This window comes from Herpailurus yagouaroundi, unplaced genomic scaffold (genome assembly GCF_014898765.1).
Source record: "Herpailurus yagouaroundi ecotype Mexico unplaced genomic scaffold, PumYag 196, whole genome shotgun sequence".
Classification (NCBI taxonomy): Eukaryota; Metazoa; Chordata; class Mammalia; order Carnivora; family Felidae; genus Herpailurus; species Herpailurus yagouaroundi.
The window spans coordinates 1463067-1487462 of NW_024412427.1; the positions used below are offsets into that span (position 1 = coordinate 1463067).

Sequence of the window (24396 nt, forward strand, 5' to 3'; positions counted from 1 at the left end):
TTGGGAATTGCAGAGGAATTTATTTGGGACATACAAGCTATGGTAAACCGAGGGCGAGTCTGGAGAACAAAATGGGGGCACATTACTCCATGGAGAGAAAGGAGGAAGTTGGAGGGGGCTGCTCTGAACAAAATTCCATTGAAGCAAAGCAGGAGTTCAGGGTGGTAACGGTTTCTCATTGGCTGAGTGGTGGCAGTTTCTCGTTGGCTGGGCTGTTGCTGGGCAAGGAGGAAATCTTTCTTCTTCCTGTTGGGGTAGTCCAGTGAATTTCTTCCTGCCCAGGAAAGCAAAAGGATCTGCGCTGGAAAGTTTGTGGGTGAGAGCTTCCCCTTGAGAGCTTCCCAACTCCACTCTAAGTGAGGTTTCCCTTTAATTACTTTCACAACCTTAAGGATGAATAGAATTAGTTAAAGAGGTGGCAGAGAAGGGAGGAGGGAGGATGGTGATGCAGGAAAAGGGTTGGGAGAGTATTTAAGTGGAGGCAACAGGAGGTACAAAGGCCCTGAGGTGGAAAGAATGTGGTGAATGTAGAGCCTGAAATGATACCAGTGGGGTTGCAGGTTGGAAAACAAGGGAGACACACATTATGCCTAATGTGAGTCTGAATGGCAAAGTTCCAGATCATCAGGACCAGCTTTATCACTATCCCAAGGACAGTGGGGGTGACAATAGATTTGTTGTATAAAAATATTCTAGCTATAGAAAAGAAAGAACTGGAGAGAAGAAAAGGTGAAAGCAAGGAGCCTAGTTTGGAGATAAGCAGAGGTGCAAGCTAGGAGTGCTGACAGCTTGAACTAGGTGGTGGTCAGGGCGGACCCATTCGAGAAACGTTAGGGGGAAGGATCTGGTGCACTGGATATGGGGACGAGGGATAACTCTGTGGCCGACTGTATTCCCTAAAGGTGGCTACGACTTCATCTTCCACCGACAGGCTCTGCTCCCAGCGAGTCCTTGCTATTCCTCCCATTGAGTGGAGGGCCTTGAATATGACAAGCATTATGAGGCTATATGACTTCTGAGGCTATGTCACAGAAGGCAATACAGCTCCTGCCTGGTTCTTTCAGCCACTCTCCCAGGGCCCTGAGCACCATGTAAGCAGCATAACTGCTCTGAGATCACCATGCTATGAGGAAACCCAAAGTAGCCCATGCAGAGACTACATGGAAAGACCCAGAGACTATGTGGGGAGAGAAAGATGTCCAGCCAGCCTCCAGCTGCTCCAGCCCCCCCTGCTGTTCCAGCTGCAGCTACTGTCTAACTCAGAGCCACAACCACTCAACCAAGCCCTTCCCGAATTCCTGGGCCCCAGAAACTATGAACAAGAATAAAATGCTTTTTTGCTTTACATCATCAAGTTTTGAATCTGGAACATTCATCCTTCAGATTCTGCCTCTACTGACTCGGCCAGTTATCCAGTTCCAACTCTCATTCTCAGTTTGAGTAATTTGGGAGAGACCCTGAAACATGGTAAGTGCCTTTTAGGTATGTTATCTCTGTAATCACCAAGCCCCATGGTGTGTACACCTGGGAGGAGAGTTTTGTTGTTGTTGCTGTTGTTATTGTTAAGTATTCTACCCTAGACTCACTGAACCAGAATCTCCAGGAAACAATGAGCCAGGACTCGACCGAACTGTCCTACTCTCTGCCATCATCCTTAACCATTTTTATAATTATTATACTTGTATTGTATTTCTATACCCCAACATATGAAGGCAAATTTAGAGACGGATCCTTTGAGAATTTCATGTGAAGGGAGGGATTAATCAGATTGCCCTGGCAATCTGAGTAGCATAGAAGATTTATTTACCTGCTCTTTAAACATTTTCTCTCTTTAAACATTACCTGCTCTTTAAACACTTTTGTAAGTATATTTCACTTGGCTCTGGAAACAAAACAACTAAATATGTGCTATCTAGAGTAATAATAATTGAAACTCTGTGAATTGTCTCCAAAAGAAAGAGATATTACAGAATCAATGAGGAGCCCTGAATTTAATCCTCCTATAAAAAGTGCTATATGATAGAGAAGAGATATAAAAATGGTTTGGAGCTGTTATTTGGTGTTGAAATAGCTTGGGGAAAGAAGGAATCTAATTTGGAATCAAAAATAACACATAATGTATGATGTGACAACATACATCAAAATCAATGTTAATCAGATTAAATTATTAAAAGGGGAAAGATAAACCATGGTAACATTAGAAAAGGAAAATATATATTTATTAAGTTTTCTGAAGGGAGGAAAGTCAAAAGTTAAAAATGAGTCAGCAAGGCTGTGTTCCTTCTAGAGTTTCTAGGGATAAATCTGTTTTCTTGCTTTTTCCAGCTGCTAGAGGCCTCCTGCATTCCTTGTCTCAAGGCCCCATCCTCCACCTTCAAAGCCAGTAGTGTAGTAACATCTTCCTCTCTCTCTCCCTCTCTCTTTCTCCCTCACTACCCCCTGCTTCCATCATCACATCTCTGACTCTGACCGCCTACTCCCCTCTTATAAGGACCCTTGTGATGACATTGGGCCCACCTGGGTAATTCAGAATCCTCTTCCAATCTCAAGATCCTTAACCTAATGACATCTGCAAAACACCTGTTGCCATGTAAGGGGATACACTCACAGGCTCCAGAGATTAGGACATGGACACTCTTCAGAGGTCATTACTCTGACTTCCACAGCTGTACAAAACGTACTGACATTGATGGCTGTGTCATAGAGACTGATGTCCCTGATGGCTGAGAGGAGTCTTAGAGCGGCTATTCCATAGTTCCCTGAGCCACTCCTTTCAACATACAACAGAACTTGTTGAGTGGAGATAGTCCCATTCTGATCCACTTTGTTGACAGAATCTTGCTCTGAGGAGCTATTAGCTCTTGTTGGGGTTCGCCAGGAAGTTAATACCACAACAAAGTCCCCTCCACTCCCACCCCAGTGTCCTGGGGAACAAGGACTCGTTGATCAACTCCCAGTGACATTTATTCTATTTATTCCACCTGTGAACAGAGTAGTCGATGAAAACCCAAGGGCCGCTGTTTTCTAGGGATGTCTCACAAACTGTGAACACAAACAAATCTATAGAAAGACACAAACCGTGGGATCATAAGAAATCTATGAGCTGATGAGCCTGCACGATGAGCTAAGCATGAGTCTAAGAGCTTTGTGTATGATACTTACTACCTAATTTAACTTCACACTGACTTTATGAGGCACGTGCTATTCTTTTTTAATTTTTTTGTTTATTTATTTTTGAGAGAGAGAGAGACAGAGTGTGAGTGGAGGAGGAGCAGAGACACCAGGAGACGCAGATTCCTTAGCAGGCTCCAGGCTCTGAGCTGTCAGCACAGAGCTCGATACGGGGCTCGAACTCACCGACCGCAAGATCACCACCCTGGGTGAAGTTGGACGCTTAACCGAGTAAGCCATCCAGGCGCCCCAGAGGCACGTGCTATTCTTATCCTTATTTTACAGATGAAGAAAATGAGCCATGATGAATTTTGAATTATTAAAGATCTAAAGACCAAGTGTATTTGTCCATAGGCATCAGGCACACCCTGCATTTGTCACAGGTGAGAAAAACTAGACAATACAATGCATCCCTGTTTCCTTCCTTCAAGCATTTACCTGTAATTACACACTCAAGTGTGATAATTCACCTATTTTCTCTTTCCACTAGACAATAATCTCCAAGATAGCAGACATGGGTCTGCATTTGCTCATGATAGTGCTTTGAAAGTAGGTGTCTAATAAAGCATAGGGCCACCTAGTAAGTGTAAACATTCAATGAGCAAACGAGTGAAGGGATGAGCAAATGAGTGGTTGTCAGAGAAATATGACTTCCCATAGCGTTCAAATTCCACAGCCACCGTGTTTGCTTGGCATGCACTGTTCACAAGGAGAAAAACTAGACCCCCACAGGGTGTGAGGCATTTCCTAACTAATCAAAAAGCCTACCTGATTCATATAGCAATAGCTGTGATTATAATATTTACAATCATGTGAGCAAACTCCATTCCCTCCGACAAATTATTCTGGGAGTTAAATGAACGATACAACATTTTACATGCTTCACAGTCAGCACCTACATTCCGTGAAATTTTTTTTTTTTGACGTTGAATAAATATTCCCGGAAGAAATAACTCAAAAAGAACCTGTGACTCTATCTCCAGAAGCTACCTCTTGCCAGCGAAACTAATAGGGTACATTGCCTATTTAAATGTGAATTTAAATAAAACATTTTCTCTACCTCTCTGCTGTCTTTGTTCCTTGAGATCCGGAGGTTGCAGGAGTATGTACGCTACTCTCCAATACACATATCTAACGGTGTTTCGGGTTTTGTTTCGTTTTATGAAAAACTAAAAGTATTTCAGGATTTAAGTGAGCCGTTTCCACAGTTAGAATGGAAGGAAGACGCTCCGAAGACTAAAAGAAAGGCGCAGCCTCCTGGGATCAGGGAACCAGGCCGGGGACCCATCCTTAGCGGGGGACGCCGTTACTAGGCAACCCCTAGCGTTCTCAACCGCCGCCCCATAGCTACTTCCCCTCTCTCATTGCTAAGGAGATCGACGCCCAACTCAGCCCTGCCGTAAACCCGCGCGCTCTTGCGACATTGCCGCGCCTGCCGCTGCGTGCGCGCCCTCTGCCCCCACTCTCCGCCCCGGCCGCCATTGCCTCGTGCCCGCGCCGGTCGGTTGGTGGCGCCTTTGTCCTACGGCGGGCAGGTGGGCTGAGGTGGAGGCGGCAGGGGCGGGCCTGAGGCGAAGGAGCGGCCGAGAGCCCGCCGCGCTGGTAGCGGTGAGTGCCGGGAAGCGGTGGCCGTCTGCCGAGGAGTGGGGCTTGCGGCCGACGGTTGAGGGGGCCGGGGCCGGATGGGGAGGCTGAGGCGGGAGGGCCCGCTCGACGCGCGGCCGCGGCGGCGGCCTCGGCTTCTCTCCGGGTGCGCGCGGAGCTGCGCATGCCCGGTGCGGGGCGCGGCCTCTGGCTCCCGTCAAGCCCAGGCCCGGCCGGCCCGGGCGGCCCGTGGTGGGCTCCGGTCCGGGCGGCGCCGCACCGCGGCCGCCTCTCTGTGCGCGAACCGCCGACCGTAGTCCTCCGAGCTTCTCTGTAGGGTAGGGCTGCACACCCCGCGCCCCTTTCTCGAAACGGTGAAGTCGCTCGCCTGCGGGTCCTCAGCGAGTCGGTGGCGCAGGCGGGATTCGAACTCGGAGCGAGGCGGCCCGCCTCTCCGGGCGTTCTACGGGGCGTGCAGCGCCGTGCGGCGAACCGAGCGCTGGTCCCTGTCGCCGCCTCCTCGCCGCCCCTTGACAGCATCCTCGAGGCGCCTCCGTGTCGTGTGACGCCCCCACCCATTTTGTAACGCGGACCCCGGCCCCAAAGGACGGGGAAAGAAACTGTGCCCGAGGTTCTCGCGGAAATTAGCGACAGAGCCAGCGCCCCGAGTGTGACCCAGGGCACTCCGCTCCCGACTACCCGCCAGGGGCTTTTTTTTTTTTTTTTTTTAAGACGGCGCTTCCCAGATTTAAGTCTCTCGCGTTGCACCTCTACGTCCGTGTACCATCTGTACTGCTGTTTATTTCCCAAGTGTTAATTTTTTCCTTTGAACTGCCTCTATTTTCCTCCTTCTTAAACACATTTGTTTAAGGTGGAAACGTAAATCCCAAACCGTATGATGGAAAGCCAGTTATTTTTCCAATGCTCATAAAAAAAAAAATAAATAAATACCTGTCTATTAAAATAAACAGCGCGTCCTTGTTCCTGCTGAAATTATTGTGCGTTCCACGCTTTGGGAAACGCTGCCCTGCGAGTGTGGGGTTCATTGCGGTCCTGGCTTTCGCTCTGTGCACAGGATTTCTCTCTGAAGCATAGCGGATTCCGTGAAATGCCCCCCAGGATCTTCGGGGGTGGTAACATGAGAAGCTTTCTCGTTGCAAAGTGGTGTCGGTGTTGACCTACAAGTGGCAGTCCCACGGAGTTGCACGAAGCGTCGGCTCGAGCGCACGGGGTGTGCCGCCTCCGTTTTCTCGTTGCGTTGTGGTGTGGTAGCCTCCTGACCCTTTCTGCACCCGACGATGGAGCCGTTTGGGCTTTTGACGACTGTAGATGTAATGTTTTCTGTGTGAGTCGGTCTGGGTGTGAAAACTAACTTTCACGTTGCCTTTTTCCAACCCGTAAAACCCAAGCTTTTGCGCTGTGGGTATTGGAGATCACGTGGCTATTTAACATGTTTCTTCCCGTATTCTGGTTTCTTTGTGTTTCTTTCAGCTCCTCTTGTCACCTTCCCGATGCTCTTTGAAACCTCTGGCACGATCTTTTAACCTAAAACATAGAAACAGTAATTTTCCTTGTAGAATGTGCCGGAGAAACCGTATTTCAAGGCCCCGTGGAAAAATTTTTCCTAGGTGCAGGTTGTCCAATGTTACAGGCAGGTGAACACCATACGTTTAAGGAAGGCATTAGGCTGGGGCGCCTGGGTGGCTCAGTGGGTTGAGCGTCCGCCTTCGGCTCAGGTCACGACCTCGCAGTCTGGGAGTTCAAGCCCCGCATCGGGCTCTCCCTCCGCCCCTCCCCCACTCGCGCGCTGTCTCTCTCAAAAATGAATATACTTTAGGGGCACCTGGGTGGCCCAGTCCGTTAAGCATCCGACCTCGGCTCCGGTTGGCTCAGGTCATGATCTCACGGTCCGTGGGTTCGAGCCTCGCGTCGGGCTCTGTGCTGACCGCTGAGAGCCTGGAACCTGCTTCGGATTCTGGGTCCCCCTCTCTCTCTGCCCCTAACCCACTTGCATTCTGTCTCTGTCTCTATCAAAAATAAATAAAACATTAAAAAAAGGGGGGGGGGAAGGCATTAGGAGCTCCTTTTGATTTGCTAGGTCATATTGGTGAATTGTTGAATAAAGCTAATTAGGTCCTCCAAAGAAAGGGAGGCATTGACCGGTTAACTTACGTAAACAGCCTGTTCTGTTTGTAGTCTGTTCATAAACTTAATGTGTGAGAGAGCAGGTTTACTCTAATTCATTGAAAGGAAACTCAAAAAAGCCTGTTCGGATCATTAAAGTGTTTCCTCAAGGGCTGTAAAAAAAAAAAAAAAAAAAAAAAAATCCATACTCCTTGGGGTTACTTTGGTATGAGCACAATGTAGTACTTACAGAAGGCCAGAGTGATTTTCTTCACATTTCTCAGCGTTGGTCCTGTGTAGAGAAGACAGGAGAACTTTTTACTCAAGTCAGTTTCAGAACTTCAGCAAAAGGAGCCTCGGTCTCCCTGTGCTCAAAAGCTAAGTCCGTTGCAGAGGCTACAGGCGTGTGCTGAACAGGAGTGCCTGGTGGCTTGAAACTTCATTCTTAAGAACCGTTGCAAGCATTCCATCCCTGTGGCCTGCAGATGGCAGTGCTTTTGTATGGCTTGTTACTGCTGTGAGAATTATTGGAATTCAGTTGTGCTTTTAAGAATGAGAAACCTTTGGAGGAAATGTATTTAATATTCCCTTCAACTATCGTTGCTTCTTTGTTTTTGACTCCCCACGTAGAGAATGAAAGGTCTGTTCCTAAACTCACTATTACTCTTAGTGGTAATGATAGCATACAACCAGCAGCACGTATGATTTACAAAGCAGGTGTACGATACCAACGTGTTTGTTCCCGCCAATCTTGTGAGATAGGTAGGCTGATGTTGTATCTTCTTTGCATATGAGGAAATAATGACTCAGGTTAGATTTCTTGCCCGAATCACATATTTAGTAGAACATATTCAAGGTATTGTTGAAGATAAAAGATTTTGTGGTCAAGCAAAATTGGGAAATTTTGAGATAAAGAAGTGTCCTTATTCTAGAACTTCTCAGAGGCTTTAATATGCTAAACATGTGCACTATAGATGTCCAAGAGAGGAAAATATCATTGGTGCCTTTCTCTTGCTATCCTCCTACAAACATCTTGGGTCCTAGTGTTCTCCCAAACCTGACTACTCTTTCTGCCACACTGTTTCTTCTCTATACCTTGTGGTTTACTAATGATTACCGTGTGTCTTTGAGACAAGTGCTTCTGAAGCTCAGTCAGCTTTTTTTGTGCCAAAACATTTGTCCTGTCAACAGCATAGGCATTTGTGTAGACTATTTGGCTTAAGCAGAGTTAAACTCTCAAGAAGTTAAAAGGGCAGTGACCAACAGAAAATTACCCTCTATTCCACTTTCATTAATGAGAAGTGTTAATGAAAGGATCAGGGTAAGGCCACTGTCTGAAGCAGCAGCACATTAGGGAAATATGAAGTATACTGACAGCTAAATATATAATACCAGCATGCCTGCTGCTTTTTAAATGGTGGTTTTATTACCACCAGATATGAATATTTATAGGGATGGTCATTTTCATTCTTTATGCTTTCATTCTTTATCACTAAAAAAATAAGAGATAATAGGTCAGCTGGACGAATTACTTTTTTGTTAAGAAAATAATTCTCTTCAAAGAATCAGCACTTTTGCACACCCTAAGACTCTTTTCCCTTTATTTCAATTCAAAACAACATTATTACTGACCTGCCTAAAGACCGACAACTTTAGGGAAAGATCAGGAAAACTTAGGTTGCATTGGAGAGCATTTATAAAGCAGTCTTATACCTTTATCTCTATAAAATATCTTGAGTGGTTCCCTGGTTTGGATCTAGAATGATTGAATTACTGAAGATTAGGTTGGTCCTACAGTTAGTGGGCAAGCTTTGGAGAACTTTGAATTATGAGTAATTTGGCCTTAAGTGGATATACTTAATTATGCAGTTGGAGATTGAGATAATAACATGCATTTAGCATCAGAGATGATACAAGAAATTTATTTTTAAATCTCTCTTTGGAAATTATTCTTGATATCAAAAAGAAAAACTAAGAAAAACATGATTCCGTTCAGTACAAAAACTTAAGATTATGAACTGAACCTTTTTTTGGAAAAGTTATAGTAGGACAGCATCAGAGTCACTAGAACAGCTAGTTGGAAATACATATCCGTGGATGCAGCTCGCCACTCCCTCCCCCGCTAACTGAACAGTCTCTGGAGGGGCTCTGGGGGCTACAGAATCTGCCTTTCAGAACCCACCCCTGCGGTTGTTACGTACATTAAAGGTTTGAGGACCTCTGATTTAGGCTTTAGAAAATGAGTTTTCACTGGAAATAGAAGTTTGAAGTAGATTCTAGTACTAATCTGTTCGTATCTCAGATTACTAATAGGAGTTAACAACTCTGGTTTATGGTTGTGTACATTTTAAGCAAAACTGTAATTTAAAATGTTTTTTGGCTTGATAGTCTGGACTAGAGGTAATAGCAATAGTTAGAATATCTGTGCAGTTTTCAATATTATTCCTTCCATTCACATCAGTAGGATGATTTCACTTTCATGTGAACAAAGACAGCAGACTTCCAAGATTCCATGGTCTGCTTATTAAATTTAGGTTTGCTCCACTTTGCTTTTAGCGGTGTGGATATGAAATTCTGTGTGTGACCATTTTTCTCTTCTTGCAGAGAGATGCATTTAGATATGAAAACCAATTGCCTCAGAAGAAGCAGGAGTTTCAGCCCCTGCCAGCAAACCAATACCAACAAGTCTAGTTGGCAGAATTTAGAGAAAACTTTAGTTGGTAGTTTGCCATTTATTAGCCAAAGAAGTGGATAATATGCTATCAAAAAGTGGCAAGCTCAGTGGTTAATATTTTTCTTGCTATTTCATAACTAGGTAATAGGGAAAAGACGCGTAAGTTTTCAGGGTACTTTTTAAAATGGTCAGATGAAATCGAAGAGAAGGTGTTGGTGCACACTCCTCCTTGGGGAGCAGGGGCACAGACCTTATAATTGGATACTATCTTTAGTACTATGGAAACTTGGGTTGATGATTCCATTTCCTTTGGGGATAGCTATGTGATTATGTTTACTGTTTCCAGGGGTTGTACTTTGACAGATTTTAACCATTGTCATGACATTTTCTTTGTAACAGGTTATGTTCATGGGTTATTACCCCTTGAATACAGGAGTTTAAAGAGGTTTCTAAATGGAGGATCTAAGTATATGTTGTACATAAGCTAAAGGGATAAACAGAATATAGTTCTCAAATACCTGCCAAGAATCAACTGAGAAGCTTGTTCAAATACAGATTCCTAGGCTTCATCCTCAGATTCTAAAAGTTTGCGATGGGGCCTGAAAATGTGTTTAACTATCTTCTCAGGTGGTGCTGATACATCTTCAGTAAAGGAGTGCAGTGTGAAGAGTGGAAAAAATGTGTCTGTATATAAATGTGGAGAGGGGAGATGGGGAATTGTTTACTGGATATAAGGAGTTGCAGTTTTATGAGATGAAAAAGTTCTGGAGATCTGTTGTACAACAGTGTGAATAAACTTAATATGCTCACTTAAAAATAGTTAATATGAGGGGGGCCTAGCTGGCTCAGTCAGTAGAACCTGCTACTTTTGATCCTTAGTTCAACCCTCATGTTGGGTGTAGAGCTTGCTTTTTAAGAAAATAATAGTCAGTATGATAAATTGTATATTGTGTGTTTTTTACCACATTAAATTTTTTAAAAGATATTAGAAGAAAACTAAGGAAGGGTGCTTGGTTGTCCGTTTCTTCCTGAACGGTGGGTTTAACTCATTTTTGTTAGCTATTAATTACTGACTCTGGCCCTCAGTTTATTTTATATCCCTTTACTGAAGATAACCTTTTAAATATTTGTCTCGTACCTGAATAGGCAATATTTTTAAGGTCTGAGGTTTAAATACTCTTGCCCGCCCCGCCCCCCCTTTTTAGATAATATACATACAGTAAGCCTGCATTAGTTTGGCTTCATTGAGACTCCTTTATGGTAGCTCAATTTATATAGGCCCTCTTGCCACCAATCTCTTGCTTTTCAGTAACAAAGCTTTTTGTAACCTTTTTCCGATTCTGGCTTGCATCTGTAATTCCTCTTTTCTTCCTCTTATCCCCCTACTCCCTACACTAAACTTCCTATAGTATTTCTAATTATGTTCTTCACACCATTCCTTCACTTTTGCATGTGCCAAATGACTTCTCTCTTTCTGGTAAACTCCTATTCATCTTCCAGGACTCAGTTTAAATGTTACTTTTAGGCCATCCCTGCCCCTTACTCTTTCCAGTCTCCTCTCTGTCCTGTTCCTCTCCCCTGCGACACCCATGTACACAGAGTTAGGCCTTTATTATCTCTGCTATAAATCCATTTTAGATTATATTATGATTATCTGTATGTGTCCTGCTCTCCTTTATTAAGCAGCAAACTCCTTTAAAGCAGAGACTTTACCCTTTTTATTTCCATATGTCTAAGGCATGGTACATAGTACATAGTAGGCCTAGATGCATTTGGTGTGCTGGTTATGAACTATCGTTTCCAGTTTATTAATTTAGTTCTCTAAGGATCTCTACTTGTACAGTTTAGTTGAAATTTTACCTGTGTTAAATAAACCTATACTTGAAATTTTTTGTAGCTCAGACTATTTTACTAGTTTAGATTAGCTCAATCTTTGTGAATCCAAATTAGTGAGTTTTTTTCTCTTAGCTGATGTTCTCCTTGAATCAATATAACCAACACAGGTGGAATATCCACTTCATCAGATTCAGAGAAATCAAATGACTTGACTAACCACATCCCACACACACACCAAGTAGAACTAGAACTCTGATATGCTGATCCCAGGCAAGTGTTCTTTCCTGAAAAGAAGTAAAAGGGGTAGGAAATTAAATGTTGATAGAGAATGTTTGTCTGAAGTGTTGAAGTGAATAGAATATCAGTAGCAAAGCCAGAAACATTGTACAGTTGATCCTTGAACAACATGGGTTTAAACTGTGTGGCTTCTTATGTGCAAAATTTTTTTTGGTACTGTAAATGATTTCTTTCAAACATCTTTTCTCTAGCATACTTTATGGTAAGAATACATTATATAATACATATAACATACAAAAATATGTGTTCATCAACTGTTTATATTATTGGTAAGGCTTCTGGTTACCAATAGGCTATTGTTAAGTTTTTGGGGTCCTTGGGGCTCAGTGCCCCTAACCCCTGCATTGTTCAAGGACCAACACTGGTTTGAGGTGATAGGTGGGTGTCTGGGGTACTTAAACATTGGAGTGACTAGCATAGACTGGGCCTTTTCCAGGTTCTATCAGTTTGATCCGGGAGTCTTAGCAAGTGTTCATAATGGAAACCCTGTCTTTCCACTCCCTGTTGGGGCAGCATAGCATAATGTTTAAGCACTTTGGTGTCCGACAGACCTAGATTTGAATCCTAGCTCTGTCTCCTGATGATCATGTGACCTAAGATAAGTCATTTAATTTCTCTAAACTTCAAATTTTCTCATTCACAAAATAGAGATCATAATAGTACTTAACTCCAAGAGTTGTAGAAAGGATTGAATGAGGTAATGCACATAATGTTCTTAGTTCAGACTCTGGGACAGAGTCAGCGTTCTGTAAATATAAGTTATCATTGTTTCCCCCGTTCCTATACTGAGGAATAATAATCTAATACAGTTAAAGATAGAATAATTATTTTAATTAGAGAATGAAGGAGATAATCAAATAAGAGGGAATGCATGGTTTTTAAAGTGAGCTTAAAGGGTTGATTTAGAAACCACAAGCAGAGCATTCTCTTATCCTTAACTCATTATAGTGTAACTGGTTATAATATTCCTGATGTTATACCGTCAACGTCATCTTCACAAGTATAGTTTAAATGAGAAGCGCTGTCCTTTCCTCTCCCGATTTGGGGCGTTTGATGTGTGATAACCACTTTATTGTCAGTGTGATTTTCCAAGTGGCATTATCTTTATAATCACATATTTTCAATTTAGTGGTAACTGATTTTTAGGTGGTTTCAGCTAAGGCTTTGGAGAATTTTATTTCATTTGTAATCACTTGACAAAATTGTGTAGGCTTCTGGATTCTTTCAACAGCCAATGGTGGTAGTGTCACTAAGTGCAGCGATTCATACTGCACTTATTTAGCATAGTCTTTATGGTTTTCCATTGTGATAGCTTGTGATAAAAATTGATGTTAAGGGGCACCTGGGTGATTCAGTCAGTTAAGCGTCCGACTTTGGCTCAGGTCATGATCTCACAGTTCATGGGTTCGAGCCCCACGTTGGGCTCTGTGCGGACAGCTCAGAGCCTGGAGCCTGTCTTTGGATTCTGTGTCTCCCTCTCTCTGTCCCTCCCCTGCTCTCACTGTCTTCTCTCTCTCTCTCTCTCTCTCTCTCTCTCTCTGTCTCAGAAATTAAAAAAAAAATTTTAATTGGTTTTAAGTTGAAAGGAATTGATTTTATGATAGTACAATTAAAGGGGCACCTGGGTGGCTCAGTCGGTTGAGCGTCTGACTTCGGCTCGGGTCATGATCTTGCGGTTCATGGGTTTGAGCCCTGCGTCGAGCTCTGTGCTGACAGCTCAGAGCCTACAGCCCGCCTTGGATTCTGTGTCTCCCTCTTTCTCTGCCCCTCCTTACATTCCTTCTCTCTCTCTCTCTCTCAGAAAAAAAAAAAAAAAACATTAAAAAATTTTTTAATAAAAAGAGCAAAGCAGCTCTTGGTGCTGTGAATGAAACATGCATTTTTATTTATAGCATTATACAAAAACCATTGTGTGAACCTTGTCTAGCATATTAGTCTAAAATAAAATTGTACATTAGGCATTGTGTTGTTCTTTGAAAGTTCTTTAACCCAGTCTTTTGTGACTTAAAACAGCTCTGCCACTTTCTCTGTGACATCATGTTTTCTAGATTATTTTCTAATTTTTTTCCTTTTATGTAGATCCCTTCAGTTGGTGTTATTTTTCTTGTCTAAAAATCCTTACCTGAAAAGTGCTTTTAACCATTTTCAGAAAACCACTTAGAAAATATTCAGGCCAAGGTACCTCGTAGTGATGATGATTTCCAGTGGTGCTCACATTGCTAGTATAGTTAACAAAGTATAGAGGTACCAACCAGGCCGAGGTGAAAGAGGCGCTAAGAGACTGACTTTTGATCTTACAGGCATTTGGCCAGAATGAGATAGAGCAGGAGGAGAAAGAAGCATTAAAGTTTCCACTACCCTCTTGTTGGTTACATTTTCTCCCATTATGTTCCCTACCTAATGTCCAGAAAGGTGCCCAAATTGTCTTTCCTTCTTTTTTTTCTTTTCCTTTACATTAATGTCATTTCTATTTCCTTGGCATAGGACTATATGTCTCTGAAAGGATGTAGGAAGAAAATAATCTGATTCAACTAATTAATACAAAAGCCCTCTTTCCCAGTCCCAGTATTTGCATTTTCAAAGAGAAACTTGTTCAAATGAACCTCCAGCCTCCCAGTTGATGGGTTATTAAGTTGTATAACAAAAAATTGTAAAAAAAAAAAAAAAAAAAAAAGTAATGGGGCAAGGGTTTTTTCCCTTGACTTTTTAAATCTTTGCTATACTGTCTGATCAGCTCCCTGAAGTTATTTGTACTTTTGTAGCTTCTCTATTCTTTCTGTATTTCTGAACTCATAGGTTTTCCAGAACTTCTGGGTGACCATGTGTTAGGATGTTTTGTGTATTGGGATTGGTGGTGACGATAGTTTTGTTTTCAAAACTCTCACTGAAACCTGCCCCCCAGCTCTCCTGTAACCTGAGCAGCCCTCTTGGGTGGCCCTGAAACAATCAGAAATTTCCAGGTCTCATTTTCTCTATAACTCATCCAAGATGGAAGTATAAGGAACTCTTAAATAGCTGTGAATAACCAAACACTTGGCGTAAGGGAAAAAAGAAAATGGTCTGAGAGTTCTCTTTTTTGCAGAAGAAACATAAGTCACATCATCAAAGTATAATTGCTTTAGACTATTCGATGAGGGGGCAAATTACAATCAAAATCATTTAAAGATACAATAATCTTGGGATGCCTGGGTGGCTCAGTAGGTTGAGCGTCCGTCCAACTCGATGTCAGCTCAGGTCATGATCCTGGGGTCGTGGTATTGAACCCTGCGTCAGGCTCCACACTGAGCATGGAGCCTACTTAAGATTCTCTCTCTCCCTATGCGCTTCTCCCCCGCTTGTGCATGTGCTCTCTCTAAAAAATAAAAATAAGTAAAAAACAAAAAGATAAATTATTCTTGAATTTTAAATAATATTTCAAATAATTACAAAAACTTTTCAGTAACTTCAAAGTAAAATATTTACCTCCTTCAGTCTAACTGGAACCAGTTTTGCCCCAGAGGTATGTCATACATGACTGCTTTGGTCTCTGCAGTCCTATATGTAGGTGCTCACAGAACAGGATGTAATTACACAATGTAATAGTCCTTTTCATATCATATGGGCAAATTATATGGCATTGATAGAAACTTCCCTACTGAAAGAGTACCCTATGTTCTGTACTCTAACATAATCAATGTTCAAGTCAATCAATGTTTAGGTGAGTTTTCTTTATTCACAACCAGTTAATAATATATAGAATCCTACTGGGAGTTACAGTGTTTATTTAGAAGAAATCTTTACACCACCACCACCACCCTCAGTGTATTCCAGAGATACTCTGAAAACTACCTCAACAATCGAAGAGATTACATTTCTCTCTGAATCATAGTCACTCCATATTAAAGAGCAGACTAGGTCAGTAGGCCCTTCTAAACCTGAACTGATATTCTTCACAATTACATAGAAGAGAGTTAGGTGTTCCCTGTAAGGTCTATCATTATATAATGTGTAATTCAGATGTTCATTAACTTTGAGGGTTATAAATTGCGAAAGTGCCACTTGCCATACCAAAGCCATGATCAGAGATTATAGGCCAAGTCCTATATAGATATTATTTTCTGATTTTTTTTATTAGTAGTTCATTTATTTCTGTTGTTGAGTAGTATTCCGTTTTATAGATATAACACATTTTGATTATCCATTCACCAGTTGACCGACATTTGAAATGTTTCCAGTTTTGAATATGTTATTATGTATAATGCTACTATGAAAGTTTGCATATAAGTCTTTGGACACATGTTTTCATTTCTCTTGGATATATAGCTGGATGATAGCTTGTGTCTGCTTAATTGAAAATGTGAGAGGCAGTTTAGGGTGGACTGTGCTTCTCTTACTGTTTAAATTTGTTACCTTCAATTTATCAAAAGTCATTCTTCTCCTAGACATAATAGAAACTCTGACTTAAAATGGAAGTGAAGATCGTTCTCACTTGAACAGGAACTCAAAAGTTGACAACATAGCGGGGTAAAGTCTGTGCCAGACCTCTTAAATTTCTGGTTATTACTATAGTCTCTCACACCATAGGACTCTGGTTGGAATTTTTTAAATACATAATTACAATTTTAAAGCACTCTAATTATGTGAGTGCTTAATACCATTTAATGTCATTAGATACACCACTAATCACTTAATATGGAACAAGGGGAACAAAACTACACCATAGCAGGACACAGTTTTATTTCTTCATTCAACTAAAGAATGAAATTATGAATGAATTTATTCATTTTTAAGTCATATAAAAATTGGTCTGTTATCTTTGGACATAGATGGGTACATTTCTTTAGATACTTCATCATTTCTTTCTTATACATGGTGTTTTTATTATTCACTTCATTTTTGCAAAGCAGATTTGTATTTAGCAAGCAGGCTTTAACTGCACAAATTGGCTTTTCTAAGTAAGTTTGTACGATTCCACTGTTCTCCCTTACCTAGTTGTAAATACCAGTCTTCTCTAATGAAAACTTCTTATGTGAAGTGTTTTGTTATCTAACCCTATTATACCAAATGCCAATTCTTATTCTTAGCTACTTATCTGTGAGGGCTATAGATGTTAACATATAATATACTTTGTTTAGGAAGAAAATTAATTTCCTACATGTCATTCTGGAAGATTCTATCTAATGGGATGCAACACAAGGCACATTAAAAGTAGGCCTGCTTCATGGGATATTGGAAGTTTTAAGACAGCAGGGTCCAGTTGTTACTTCTTTGTCACATAAAGTGGAATTATTTGCCTTTGTTCTCTTTTTTTTTAAACTCTCTCCTTCTCTTTCTCCCACTCTCCTTCCCTCAAAAAAGAATCTTAGAGCTGGCTCTCCAAGAGTTTAGAAGACCACCGTTTCCCCTTTTGGAAGGGGCAGTTGTTAAGTTTGTGACTTGGCAGAGTGTTAAGCATTGACATAACCCGTTTTATACAAACTGTGTCAGCTAAAAAACTGAGGGACGTTCCTTACGAAACCGTGACAATGTACTGCCGTAACTTAATAAAAATTGCCCAAGTGACAGTGTGTGTGCTGAATGGATTTTCTTACACCATCTGGTTGTCATTGTAGTTTTTTTGTTGTTGCTTTCATTTGAAATGTGCTGATGATTTTGTTTTTATTCCGTAGCATTGAACAGATGGGTTGATTATTCTTTTCAGATATTAATAAGGCAGCGGAAAGAAGAAATATGAATACGGCTCCATCAAGACCCAGCCCCACACGAAGGTAAAGTACCCTGAAGCAGTGAGTTACCTTGGGAGAGTTGGGCTCTGGGGAGTTAAGCCCAACTTCGTACATCAAGGGTCTTTTCTTCCCCCCAACAAATCAGAAACGCTCAAGCAAACAATAAGAACATGAACCTTGTGTGAAAGGCCTTGCTGCTTTTTTTAAACATACATCAGGAGATGCAGAGAAGCTTTGTGTTTTCGGTGACAAACCCAGCAAGTTCAGCCTGCAACATGAGTTGCAGGCAATTGGAAGAGGATAAACCTCTCTGTCCCCAGCTCACGTGTCAATGGGAGCCTCCACAGCAGGAGGAGTGCCCCGGGGTCGTTGGTGTGTGCTTTGCTGCACTGCAGCGGGCATCAGAGATTCGACTCTTCATTCCACATGGCTGCCGGTCCAGATGTTAACCCAGGTTTATGGAAAGTGCTGCTTGAGAGATTGCTGCTGTGCCTGTGCTGCAGATCCCCTGTTTGCTCGCATGCTTGGGTTACTGTTCGAGGGGAAATAAAAAAGGGCAAAAAACACTCCAGCTCTCAAAAGTCTCCCTTTTTCTTAGCTTTTCTGGAAATAAAAGGCATTTCCCTAATATATTCTTTCTTCTAATATATACAAAAGAGGTTGTCCTGATGTATACCCTTGAGATATGCATTATATTGGCCCCTTCTCTCAAAGAAGGGTCTTAGTAATGTTGCCATTTACATCAAAGATACAGTCTCCAAACTAGCAGATGCAGTGTGTGCACTTTTGTGTGGATTGCAGGCAGATACGCTGTATTTCATATCTGGTGTCTCTTCATGGCCCAAATGAATACTCAGTATGGATTTTGCTTTTTCCTCTAAGTAAAAATACCAATTTTCCACAATAAACTATATACCTAAACTATATACCATGATAGACTACGTTTCCTATAATGAACTGAACACTGCTGAGTACAATGAATCCTAGTCTGCAATGTACTAGGAGCTCCACAGGTCACCCGGGATATACCCAACTCACTTACACATAACATACAGCTGTCCTTTGAGACACCTATATTTTGTTACCCACTTATAGGAAAGAATGGCTGCTGTATGTTTGGTGTATATCATCCCACTTCGATGTGAAGGATGGGTATTTTCTACGCTAGCAGGAATAGATTATACACGACTGCTCGGCAGAGTTCAAGCAGATTGTAGCAGCAAGGTGGTGGTTTCGGTTGGATTCTTTGAGCACTCTGCCGGTGCAGAGGAGTTGAATCTGACACCACAACTATAGCTACACTATAGCTGCCACGTGGATGCCCTGGCCCTCCATTAGTCTCACTGCAGAAGTGAGCATATACGTTGGCATTATGTCTGTTGTCTTTAACACCATAAGGGATGCCTGTAGCTTGCAGGTAAATACTGTGTTGGTTGATTTTGTGGGTATGTGTGAGCATCCTGAAGAACTTAAATGAATCCTGTAGAACTGCAGCAGTTCCGTATGATGTCTGCTTCCATTATGCTGCATCAGACCATACTGGAGATGTTAGGAAGTCCCATCTGTGCTCCTCATTGTCCCAGTAAACATGGACTACAGAGGGCTAAGAGTTTGCATCTAACTAACAGTCAGAAATATGGGGCTTCCATTGGAAGCTGTGGTTGCCAAGTGGCTTAAAAGGAGATAACAGTGTGTATCCACTTTCCAAGGAGCTCTGATTGTGTTTCTGGACTAGGTAGCTTACCAGAAGGAATATGAAATTGGTAACTATGTAGACCCTGACTCCACTAGTAAAATCCTCTCCATTCTTTCTTTTCCCCACAATACTTATAATCTCTAGATAATATCTGTGTGTTTTTTCAGGCAAAAAAAGAAAACAAACAGACCAAAATAACAACAAAAAACCAAGGCACGTTGCAAAATACAGAGTAGTAGATTTATGTCATCCTGTTAATGACACTTAACCAACTGCTTTTAATATTTCCAATTGATTATAGGTATTCAACAAACATTGGTAGTGTTGGGGAAATAACCATCTCCTCTGCTTGGAATCCAGTATAGCTATTGCCAGGACATTAAGTTAAAAAGATTAATTTCATCCCAACTTAAAATGCCACTCTGTAATTTCATCTGTAATGGAAAAAACAGCTGTATGCTTTTCTTCTTTTTTTAATAACATACAAACAACGTTAGAGGGGGCCTTTTAAAACGTTCTCCCTACTAGATACATACATATGATCCTTTTAAAATCCCTCCTTCCTCAGTGACAGTTTCTAAAATGAGATTATTTGGGATATAGATAGGACAGTAGCTTCCTGCTTTTTTTTTTTTTTTTTTTTTAACAATCATTAGGAGGCACAGCTAGACTAATTCAATTTCCATCAAAAGTCAGTCTTCCCCCTTGGTGCTGTGTCCCTAACTGGGTTCCTCAGCATGTTATTTAACGTGATGAAGTGTCATACTGTCATGCTTATTAATAAAGTTCAAGGAAGAAAGATGTTCGCATTTAATAAAATCTATTCTGAGCCCCATCTCAAACCTGAGCAGAGAGTCCCAGTTTTTTACCTTTAAGAATAAAAATGTAAAAACTCTAAAGCCAGGGGTGCCCGGGCGGCTCAGTCGGTTAAGCGTCCGACCTTGGCTCAGGTCATGATCTCGCAATTGGTGATTTCGAGCCCTGTGTCGGACTCTGTGCTGACAGCTCAGAGCCTGGAGCCTGCTTCAGATTCTGTGTCTGCCCCTCTCTCTGCCCCTCCCGTGCTCATGCTGTCTCTCTCAATAATAAATACACATTAAAAAACATTTTTTAATAAAAAAAGAAACTCTAAAGCCAGAAAAATTGAATATTCAAAACAGAATACTAACATTTTGATCATCGTACTGATCATGTATTGTCTCTTAAGGTGTACCAAGAGGGCAGAAATAAAATGGAATAAGTAGGCAAGATGGATGACTAGTGAGCCTGGAAGAATCTAATCGTTTCTTCAAGGGTGAACACTAGATACCACTCTTTGGGTGCATACTTCCAGTCAAAGCCTTGAAGTAATTCCAGTCTCTTGACAACAGCCAAACTACCTTCATTTGGCAACGCTAATCATTTGTGTGTCCCCTGCCATAGGGAATGCAATGTTTCGGGGGGGGGGGGGGGCGGGTATTTGTGGCAAATATTTCCCTTAAGTTGTACTTTTATGTCTTCGGTGTTGCTACTTTTGATAAAATAGTTTCTAAGCATGCTGGCGAGACCTTCGTAACACCTTGTTTTGCTGGACGTTAACCTTGAGTGTCAAAACACCTCCGTATCTTTGGGAGTTTTCACAGGATTGTCACCTCTTCAAATGTCTCCGTAAGCCACAGTTCTGCTGGCATTGCTCTCTGTTCAGTAATGTGCCTCCCTGATGACTCCAGCTGTCAGTGTGTAGTTCTAACAGTATTGGTCCAGCCAAGCACAGAATGGCTGCATCAGGGATCCCTGCTCCGGATCAGATTTCGGCCTGAATTCTCATCATTTAGCCCTTGGACCGCCTCATCGGACTCTTGAGCACTTTGCTTAGTTACCACGTAAGTTGTCTAGCTTTGGTACTAGGCGCTGGCCTTTTACCACCTTTAAAGACTGGACCGTGATTCTGACTGTACCTCAGATGTTCTCCGTTTCTATCTTCAGCTCAACACCCTGGCAATCCAGGTCTTGGGAGCATACCCCGACACAGATGTGACCTCCAAATGAGACGCCGTATTTCCTAAATCTTCCTGCCTGGCGTAAAAAAGAGCAAATAGAACTAATTTGTGTACATCAAAAGCTCTGCAGAGAATTTTTCCCACGTATTTGTTAAGGATGTTAGGCCTGGTGCCTCTTTGGTGAAGGTGGTCCAAGATCAGTTCCTCAGAAATACCCTAGCTGTAGACAGTTTTCTTATGTGGCCCAAGGTGATTTCTGCATATCCACGGCGCTGATTCCTCTGATGACAACTTGCTCTTGGGTATGAGACAGCGCTAGCTCTAGGTGAGCCTCACAAGTTAAGATACCAGGCACTAACACTTAAAGAACAGCCGTCGATTCTCAGAGCAAGTGCCACCTCCACCGACAGAAAAGTCATATTTGTGCTTGAGAAAATCACCAGTGTGCTTCCTAGGGAGAAGCGTGGACACTTAACAAAATTCGGATCTGTGAGGTGTGATACCTCATTGCACCCCATATCCTGCTGTCACCTAATGGCAAAATTCCACACAAGTCTGTCGTCTCCGTTTCTCAGTAGCACGGAGCCATCGTGGTGGGGGATCGACATCACACAACAGCCAGCCATTTAGATCATGATATTTGTGGACAGTATCTGTGACAGAACAGAAGTACCAAGAGCTATTGGAGAATTTTTTTTCAGGAGTAAACAAAAAACTGGCCCTCCCAAGGAAAATATTCCATTGAACAGAAAGGCGGAACAGATGCCAACAAAAAAGGACCGAGGTCTTTCTCCGGAATGTTCTGTGGAGCCAAGGACAAAGAACACCATCCTGGGCTTGAGGTTTCATTCTCTGGAGGAAGAAAAGCTCAAAAGTCCATCGTGCTCTTCCAAGATGGTCATTTGTCGTTCTTACTCTGTAGGCTCTCAAACGCCTAGTGCTCTGTGCACCTCTTTAGTCCCCAGGAAGAGAAGCACTTCTACCAGAAGCGCATCACTTGCCAACTGAGCCATGGCTTTTCCCTTCACCCACCCTTCCCTTCCCTGTCATGTGTTTCCAAATGATATGACGATATTTCTCTCAAGGCAAAGAGCACTTGGCTTTTTTTCCCAGCTGAATAGATGAGAAATTTATAACAGTTTTAGTAGTGTTTGTCATCTGCCTTCAGTTTGTGGACTCCAGTGCTGAAATTTCTCTAACTGGTTCAGTTTAAAGGTTCGGTTTCATTTTAGCCTCTAGTGACCTGGTACCTAAGGGTACACTGCATTTGGTCTAAGTAAAACACCTCTGGTGCCATGAGATGAGATTGAGCCTTATTGGGCTCCAGAAACTTGATTTTAACCCACTTGTTATCTAAGGTCACGCATCTTATTCAGGGGCTTCGTCCTTGCGGCACTCTGAATCCTGCACGCTGTACCTCCCTTTTGTTAGCTGGTTCTTGTTTTGAGAAAGATGTTGGGGCCAGCAGCAGAAGCCCTTTTGTTCTGGGGAATTCTTGATTTGGGTCCTACAGTGACCCTAAAAGGTTTTTTGTTTTTGTCTCCAGAAGAACAGCTTCTGCCATACTGCTCATCTTTTGGAGAAAGGAGAAAAGCTTTGCCTTTTCATTTTAGAGAATTGTTATCTTCTCTGTTCCTACTTCCACCATTCTTTTGGTTCTTTCCACCTTGTGAATATCATCTTTTCTACATTTTACCCAGAAGGCAATTGAGGGGGAATTAGTAGTTTTGTTGCACGTGGACTTTAGATTCATTGAGGGAAAGGGAGTGCTTGCCTTCTCACACTGGAAGCGTGAGCCGAGACTTTGGGAATCTTGGGTTATGGTCAACCTCCAGGGATGGACTCTGACAGGTAAGTAAGGCACTTCAGTGGATTCAAAAGAAGGAGAGTGATACGGCCTTTATAGTTATCCTAAGGCTGTGATAATGTGCTGTGACTCGGTGTTCTTATCCATATCCCCACCCCTCATTTCCAACACCCAGAGGCTGTGTGTGTGGTCTGTGGTCTGTCAGGTTCATGATCTCTCTCATCCCTGATTGCCAAGAACACTTGAAATCTGATTCTACCTCTAATGACTGCTTCCAACTGCTCCCCAAGGCAGGTTTATCTACCGATCATTAATCCAAAAATACTTAATGGTTGTCCCTTCCCATAGAATCTGAGTGTTTGCCCACATTATATACTCTAGCAGATGTTATACATGTGAGGAAGATTATATGACCTAATAAGAAAAACCAGAGTAAGAATCTTGGTCAGTCTGCACTTTAATAGAAAAACTGCTTAGTACCTCATTTAAATTCCCTGGTCTCCCATATGTTTGCTCCCACAAATCAGGAGTACTTGTGAGCCTTAAAATGTATGACAAGGACTTTTCATAGATGCAAAATTGGCATTTAAATTGGTTTTGCTGTGCCCTTGTGGATGAAGTGGAACTGAGGTTCTCTACCAAGCTGATGGCAAGGCATCATGATGGCTGCCTAGTAATGTGTAATCATGATAGATGATGGAAGTATAAACGAAACAGGATGCCTGCTCATGAGAGGCTTATAGTTCAGTTGGAAAATTCAATTCATTAAACACTGAGCTCCGTGCTGTCGTCCTAGGGATCCAAAGACATCAAAAGAGCTTAGTCTTTAATAGCAAAGCCATGTAAACATAATTACAGAACGGTGTGATAAGTGCAGCGACAGAAATATGTACAGGAGCAAGGTTCATTGCACATAGTCATGGAGCATTCGCTGCATATGCCAGACATTATAAACCTACATAGTGGGTTTATAGTGGAGAGTCACACTGACAGTCCTTGTCCTCATGGACTCACAGTCTGACAGCAGACATTAAACAAGTAAATAGATGTGTCAAATTGTGATAAGTGACAAAAACAGTGCTATGAGAAAACGTGGCCAGGATTTAAGGGCAGAAAGTAAACTTTTAGACTGTTAGAATCAGGGGTAAGAAACATTCATTGTGCTGAGACATAGAGAATGAGTGCAGATCTGTTTTTGCCGCTCAAGTAGAGGCATCAGGAAAAGCCTTGGCTAGTTCTAGCTGAAAGGCCAATGTGGCAAGATAATGGTGAACTTGGGAGGGGAGGGGACAAGATTGGAGAAAACAGCCAAGACCATGCAGCACCTGCCCAGCCTTAGTAGAGATTTTGGATTGAATTCTGAACACTGTGGGAAACCAGTAAAAGGTTTTATGTATTTGAAAGATCACCCTAGAATAATCTGGAAAAAAGATTGGAAAAAGAGGCAAGAGCAGAAATGGGGAAATCTTTCCCCACTTTAGAAGTCTCTTGCTTTGTTAGGGAAAGATCATTAGGAGTTGGCC

The 24396-nt window shown here is 42.1% G+C and overlaps 1 protein-coding gene and 1 long non-coding RNA gene across 4 annotated transcripts in view; one reads left to right on the plus strand and one right to left on the minus strand.

Annotated features, from left to right (window-relative positions):
* LOC121012096 (uncharacterized) lies at positions 1-4463 on the minus strand. The gene is made up of 2 exons (XR_005781944.1): positions 4232-4463; positions 1-274 (listed from the first exon to the last, which is right to left on the minus strand). It is a non-coding gene; the product is annotated as an uncharacterized LOC121012096 (long non-coding RNA).
* Positions 4464-4652: 189 nt separating this feature from the next.
* Positions 4653-24396, plus strand: part of NCOA5 (nuclear receptor coactivator 5) — a 30873-nt gene continuing 11129 nt past the window's right edge. For 2 of the 3 annotated variants that reach the window (XM_040446883.1, XM_040446885.1), the window contains exons 1-2: positions 4653-4779; positions 17367-17433. In XM_040446883.1, coding sequence (XP_040302817.1) covers positions 17396-17433 — 38 coding nt within the window. In that variant the 5' untranslated portion in view covers positions 4653-4779; positions 17367-17395. The remainder of the gene's footprint in view (positions 4780-17366; positions 17434-24396) is intronic. The other variant, XM_040446884.1, reaches the window with a different exon arrangement.